The 7,313-nt window shown below is 53.4% G+C and overlaps 1 protein-coding gene across 2 annotated transcripts in view; it reads right to left on the bottom strand.

Moving 5' to 3' along the window:
• Positions 1 to 2,596: 2,596 nt before the first annotated feature.
• Adgra1 (adhesion G protein-coupled receptor A1) overlaps positions 2,597 to 7,313 on the bottom strand; it is a 44,308-nt gene continuing 39,591 nt past the window's right edge. Inside the window, exons 7-8 of one of the 2 annotated variants that reach the window (XM_021211819.1) lie at positions 6,529 to 6,627; positions 2,597 to 5,672 (exon numbers count right to left, since the gene is read on the bottom strand). In XM_021211819.1, coding sequence (XP_021067478.1) covers positions 4,448 to 5,672; positions 6,529 to 6,627 — 1,324 coding nt within the window. In that variant the 3' untranslated portion in view covers positions 2,597 to 4,447. The remainder of the gene's footprint in view (positions 5,673 to 6,528; positions 6,628 to 7,313) is intronic. The other variant, XM_029540146.1, reaches the window with a different exon arrangement.

Genomic DNA, 7,313 nt, shown 5'->3' with positions numbered 1-7,313 from the left:
CTGGCTCTCCCTGGTGAGTCAGCTCTTTCCACCTTCCCTTTCCAGGCAGGTGGATCTGGTCCTGAGGACAGGCCAAGGACGTTGGCTGTCAGGGAAGGGCCTGCCTTCTGCAATGTCTTGCTGTTGTGTCCTTGTTGTGGTATGCTTAGAAGTCCATGTGTCAAAGGCTCGTTTCCCAAGGCAGTGCTGTTGCGGGGGTAAGGGGTGTGTGCTATGCGCCTCTGGGAAGGGTCTTTGTGGGATGAGGAACCTTTAAGTCATTGGACAGGCTTTTAAGAGGGATCATGGGTATCTGGTCCTTCCTGGTGTGATCTCTGCTGCTTGCTCTTCCCTATGTTTCCCAACATGTCCTTTGTCACTGTCTGGTACCCAACCATGAACCCAAAGCCATGGACTCCTGGTCCTGGACTAGATCCTCAAAAATGCAGGTCAAACCAAGCCTCTTCTCTGAGTCAGTTGTCTTACAAGTCACTGTCTTGTTGAAACAGTTGCCATGGGAACTTGTGCACAGGCCCAACTGCTGGCCCCTTGGAGGGGCCATGGCTTGGTTGTGGAGACAGGAGTGTGGTATCACAATTGTGTTGATATTTATGCAGGATCAAATCATGTAGTCTGGGATTAAAAGGAACTTAACATCATTTCTCTAAGCACCCAAAGCAGTAGTAGGTGAGGAGTCAACCAGGGGCCCACCATCCCAGTTGATCCCCTGGGACATCCAGTGCCTGTCTGGGCCTTGGTGAGTGGAAAGAATGTGGTATGCAGCCATAGAAAGCCTGGATAGTAGTCCCGGAGTAGTGGGGATTGGCTATCTGGGTACTAGCTCTCTTTAAACCTCCTGTCTGGGATCCAGTGAGGCATGAGGTGAAAACTGGTTCTCTACTTGATTCTTGAGGTAGCCTGACTGACTCACTGTAAAGCACCCTTTATGAGTGGGGGGCCCCAGGGACCTCCTTCTCTCCCCTGCCTGGACCTCAGGACCTTCCCACTCTATCCATCCTCCTGTTTAACCAAAGCACCCAGGTGACCACTCATTTGTCCCAGAGAACAGTTCACTCCCTTGGTTTATCTTCTATCCCAAAATCCCCATTGGGCCCAGCCTCTGCCTAAGCCATGTGCCCACTGTTCCTTCTGTCTCTTTTGTCTCTAGCCTCTGTTGCGGATGCAGAGCTGGGCTCCATTGTAGTCAGAGGACTTCAAATACATTGCTTTATGGGCTTTACCCTTTAACTCCCTCTGTAGACCAGGCTGGCCTCGAACTCAGAAATCCGCCTGCCTCTGCCTCCCAAGTGCTGGGATTAAAGGCGAGCGCCACCACTGCCCGGCTCAGGCTTCACTCTTTGGTCCCAGTTGTAATAACAAGTGACATTTTAGAAGATAGTAAATCATAGAATGAAGGTGTTTCCCTGGCCACTGGCTTCAAATGTAAATTCTAACAACACCATGAAGGAGTCAGTGTGACGAAGGCAGCCCTGGGGGTTGTGGTCCTTGCAGAGGGATCTGCTGATCTCAGAGCCTACTGTAGGCTGAGGCCTGCAGCGTCTATCCAGAAACACTGAGAATCAGGGGACAGGTGGCAGGACTTGGCAGACTGCCTAGAGCACAGCCACCATTAGGACCACCTCTGCCAGGAACTGCTAAAGAAATGAACAGGGCTACCTGCTCCTATAGAAGGATCCATCCACAGGTCTCCAGCCAAGGCTACGCCTTGACCTACAGCCCCAGCAACCTCATTACACTCTCTAAGTTGACTTTCCTTTGAAGATGGGGCCCAGGGTCTCCCTGGTCTTCCCATGTTTCAGTCTTGCCTGCCTGTTTCAGGCAGATGGGATGTAGATTTCACCTCAGCGTCTTTCTGGTAGCTCCAGGGGCCTCTCAGCTGCTCAAAGCCCCTGAAGAGGTGACTCATTCATAGATCTGAGAGGTGTCCTTGATCTGCCCAGGCAGCACCGGTACCTCAGCAGGCTGACGTGAGATTGTCTGGCTGTGGAGTGCCCCCATGGGAGACGCAGCAGACACTGCTGGTCTCCAGACAGGCAGAGCCTCCATAGTTAGAATCACTGCTGAGGTGATTAAAGTTGTCATAACATCTCTGTGTGCTGAGGATATAACCTCATGAAATATTTTCCAGTGCAGGGAGGCTGTTTTGTGTGTGTGTGTGTGTGTGTGTGTGTGTATACGCACGTGCTTGTGTGTGATGCTTCCTTTGTGAAGAGCACACACACATACACACACACACACACACACACACACACCCATATACACACACATTCCATACAGATGGACATGCAGCATGACTCTGACAACACCCACTCACAACTCACACTCTACAGGCACGCATGTGTTCACACTCATGCGCACACTCACTGTACAGCCACCTACATACTGGCCACGTGGATTCTCATGAAGGAAGAAGGAAGGGGCCTGGGAAAGTAAGACCTGGAAAGCTGGCACAGACAACTTTCAGTCTAAGGGAGGTTGGTTCTGAGTCGGGGGCTCTATGAAGCAGGGACGCTGCAAATCATTATACCTCTCTACAGGACATAACAGGACTCTGCTGCAGCATTGGTCCAAGTGGACTCATGAATCTAAATCAATGTTGAAACACAGCCAGGTTCAATATTTAATGCCGAATTTCTTTGGTTGAATGAAGAGGTGTCTCTGTTCTCCCAGAGGCACCGTGGTAGAAAAGATGAGGGATTAGGCTCAGAGGAGCAGCCTGGATGGATGCCAAGCCTCTCCCATACTGGTCTTCCTTGACAAGACTGAGAAACACACACATGAATGCTACTGACCAGCCCGACCAAGGGCAAACAATGTAAAACACTGTATTTTCCTCTGGATGGTCTGTATCTACAGTACATACACAGCATGGTGGGTTCTGCACACATCAGCTACGCAAGCAGGTAAAGAAGTCCATTAGTGAAAGGCGCTGAAACAGCCTGGTGGTCCTCGGCTACCCACCTGAGGGATGGGTACAGAATGCTGCTTTAAGGGACATCACAGAGGAGCTTGTGAATATCAGATCTGCCTGCCAGCCTCTTTACTCAGATACTGAGTGTCTGCCTCTAGATGGCACTGCCCGCCACAGGCTCGCCTCCAGTGCTCTAGGAGCTTACCCATGCCCTGTTCTCTGAGGCGGATATCAGGAAGGTTATGCTCTGTGAAGCAAGTCACAGACTCACCCACATCTGCAGAGAAACCCAGCACTCAGGGCTATGATACACACTAATTGTTTGTGGGTGCGTGTGAACACCAGTGCGCCTGTATGTGGGCGTGGGTGGTGGTGTGCAGGCATATGCATGTGCATGTATGTGGTGAGCAAATGTGTGGATGCACGTGTGTGTGGTGTGCATAAGCATGTGTGTACACACAAATGTGTGCATATGTGATGTGTTCATATATGTATGCCTCTCTCTCTCTCTCTCTCTCTCTCTCTCTCTCTCTCTCTCTGTGTGTGTGTACATATGTATGCATATGGACTACAAACTGGGAAGAGAAAGCTGGAGAGGAAGGGTGGACAGTCTCACAGGTTGGCATCTCTGGGCTCTCACTTCTGTGAGGATCTCCCCTGGGACAAGACACTTGCTTGTACAAAAGGCTCATTGTTGAAATAGACTCTTTGAGGCGGGGCTTTGTACCCAAAATGGTCATGAAAATGGCAAAAAGGAAAAGAAACTGTCATCTATGCTAAGAAACCTTCATCCGTGATGACCATCACACTCCACTCAGCCCCTCCTTGTGGGACGGAGAACCTGACTACTACATGCTCACATTGGAACAGAATCAAGTCTGACAGAGGCCGACTTTCAACAGCACAGGCCCAGAGAGACTGTGGTTAGCTCCCTGAAGGCCACAGCCGTGAGTTGTTTCCTCTTTCCATGGCTCCGTACCAGGCCCATCCTTAGCACCCAAAATGACCTCAGGCTACCAGGCCAGGGCCAGGTCCCATACAGGTGCAGGGGGTGAGTAGGCAGAGGTGCCAGGTGGTTCCCCCAGTGGAGATGTAGGTGTGAGGTAACACAAGGACAACAAGGGACAGAAAACTGCCCAGTGTGAGCAAGCTCTGGAGGGTCACTGCTGTGGTCCCTAGAGCAAAACCTAACATACATATACCAAAGGCAAGAACACCAGCTGGAGTCTTTGAGGGGTGTCTCCCAGCTTCCCTCCCAGCAGCAAGGGAAGGTGCTATAAACAGAAAGCAGGTGACTAGCTTATGGAGGTAAGCTTGGGGACCAGAAGAGGTTGTACGTGGCCCAGTGTTCTTCCCATGGGTTCTTTCACAACAAAAGAGATCATGGCTGAGGGCTGAGAACCATTTCAGAACCACTTGGTCATTTGATGACCCTCCCAGCCCGTTAACCCCACATAGCAAAAGGCCTCTCCCTGCTCTGAAGCTCCTCCAGGGACACATGGTGGCACTGGTGAAGAAGTTGTGTTCCCAACCTGGCTACACTGTAGTTTCATTTTTCCAGGGTCCTGTTCGGATGTTCCCTGTCCCATCAGTGCCAAACGGCAGGCCTTCTCGAACATCACCCTGGAGCAGCCCATTCTGGCTGGGGCCCCCAAAAGGCAGGGACTGTGTCCTTCGTAGCATCTCCAAATGGGCAGGACCTGGGGACAGGTGTGGAGGGCAGCCATAGAGCCCAGGGCTTGTGTCTCCACCCTCAGGCTGGCTGACCATGGGGAAGGGGTCAGCCTGGGCACAGCAGGCCAATGTGTGCATCCCCATTGGGCCCTCAAGAGAGCTGGTGGGGCTCTCCGAACGTGAGCTATGGGGACTGCCATCCAGGCTGGAGGGGATGTGGTAAGCATACTCCCTCTCAGCTGCAGCTGCCTGGTGCCGGCTGAAGTAGTGGGACTTAGTTCTGCCCTTGAGGCACCTGTGCATGTGAGGGTCATGCAGGTGGGGATCGTGTGGGAAGGCATCCTCCTCAGCCATATGGATGTGGGCCTCCTCCTCCATTAACTGCTCACAGTGCATCTTGGCGCAGCATGGGGTGGCAGGTGACAAACAGCTGACATGGCCCTGGGCAGCCTGAAGGTTGGTCATCTTGCAGTGACTGGCTGGTGGATGGCCGAAACCTCTGAGTTTCCCAGGGCATGGTGAGTCCTGCAGGCAGGCTGTATGCCCCAGTGCATCCCCGTTGGCATCAAGTGTGGGGTGGGCGCTGGGCTTGGTGGTGGAGGTGTCTCCCCGGGAAGGGCAGCATGACCACCAGCACTGCCACACGTCCTCCCGCTTAGCGCAGTGGTGGATAAGTACAAAGAGTCCCAGTGTCACGCAGAAGGCGCCATACAGACAGCTGAAGATCATGTCCAGGAAGTGGCCCTGAGACACAGCCAGGGCCCCAAAGGTCCATGTGGCTGTGAACAGGAATAGTGTGAAGGCAGCAGCACGAAGCTGGGCCTTGAAGGAATGCTCGTTCTGCAGCTGCGAGGCAGCCAGGGCATCACAGGTGGGTGGGGTGCCGGGACGGACTCCGTGGCGATGGCTACTCTCTGGCACGGCCAGCCGCTGCTGCTCTTCCGTGCGCTCTCTGAGCTCATACCTGCGCTCCGGGTGACGCCTCAGCTGCACATAGGTGCAGAGGAAGTACACGCAGGTGACCAGGGCAATGAAGGCAGCCGGCCCATAGAACGCACCCAGGCTGGGCTCCCAGGCCATCCAGCAGCTGCAGGGAGAAGCAGGTAAGTTTGGGGTGTGGCTAGCGTGCTCGCCTCCCCTGCCATCAGGACAGAATGGGGTTTCTTTCCTACAAGGGAATATTTTAATTTTTTGATAAGATTGGTTGGGCAGCCATGAGGTTTGGGTTGATGGGGACAGAACGGCAGCCTGGAGAGGTGTCTGGAGCCAGCTGTTGGTTAGCCTGGTGTGCTGGCCCTTAGGAGGTGGGTCAGGGTAGGACGGAGGCAGGCTGGGGTGGGTGGGGCAAGGAGGTCCACTGGTGGAGGCAGGATATTGTCCCAGGTAAGCAGGGGAGTGGGTGGAAGCAGGTTCTGATGAGGAGGGTATGGGGCCCACTGTGACACACGTGAGGGTTGGACTTCCTGGGGTCCTGAGGGGAAACTGAGAATGATGAAGGGCTTTGTGTCCCCATAAGAGGTGGGCCTGAATCCTGTCTGTGCTCCAGGGGTATGCCATGCTCAGCTAACCTCCTGCTATCTGATCCTAGACTATAGAAAAGGCAGGCCTTTGGGGTCTAAGAGTCAGTGGGAAGCTGAGTGTGATGGGAAAGGGGCTTCTGCTAACCCAGGGGCTGGGGAGGCACAACTCTAAATGGTATTCTGGGGCCCAAGAGCCATGGCTTGCTGTTCATCTCAAGGGATTGATTGCCTTGTCACAGATACCTTGGGGGACAGTCACTAACAAAGGTTGATTATGACAGATGTCTGTGGGCACCTTCGCTGTCCTCCCCAGCCTTGGGCACAAAGTCTGCAAAGGTCTGGGATGATCACAGGAGGAGCTGGAGGATGGGGGAAGGGAAATGCTCCCAGCGTTTTGTCAGCTTACAGGTAGGAAGTACTCACTAGGCCACGTCCTCATCCTCGGTCCCATAATTTCTGATGTTTGTGGCAGCTGTGACCCCACAGATGATGAAAGGGACCCCTCCGCTGATGAGGTAGAACCTGTCAGAGAGCAGAAGGCTGACTTTCCAGGAATGGCCCAAATCCTTCCCATTCCCTGATGCATAGGGGGAGGTGGCTGGATTCCAAGGCCAGGCCACCCCTTAGAATGGACAAGCACATGTCTAGTGGGGGAATCTGCCCTCTACTCATTTGGTTCTCAATGGCAGGGACTCACGGTGAATCTTCAGTGGGGCCTCATGGAGTCTGGGCTGGGAGCCGGACAGATATGAAGAGGCATATAAGCCAGTATGCCCATAGGGCAAAGACAGTCGTGGAGGGTGGTGAGTGGGGCATCTTATCCTGAAGTAGTGTCTTGAGTGGTGGCCCAGTTGGATTCATTTTGGACCTGTCTTCAGCCAGAGTGCAGCTCCTACCCCTCCCTTCACTGTCAACAGTGCTCAGTGATCAGCAGCCCCGTGTAATAGTTAAACCTAGCTTTAGGATGAAGAGCCTGGGCCCCCTTAGCCCTCGGTGGCAGTTGGGAGAGTTGCTCACTTTTGACTTATCCCTGGAGAGACAGCTGATTACCCTGGCAGGAGTAGGCAGTAGCACGGACTGACAGCTTCACTGAGGGTGATTCAGTGTCTAGCCTACAGGATATCTATTTGAGTCCAACCCCACTGAGCATGTGTGCCCTAGACTCAGCCTGTGCATACACTGGTCCTGACATACTCATCATGACTGAT

Source organism: Mus pahari, chromosome 1 (genome assembly GCF_900095145.1).
Source record: "Mus pahari chromosome 1, PAHARI_EIJ_v1.1, whole genome shotgun sequence".
Taxonomy (NCBI): domain Eukaryota; kingdom Metazoa; phylum Chordata; class Mammalia; order Rodentia; family Muridae; genus Mus; species Mus pahari.
The sequence above is the reverse complement of the archived record's forward strand: the minus strand, read 5'-3'. Positions and strand labels throughout refer to the sequence as shown.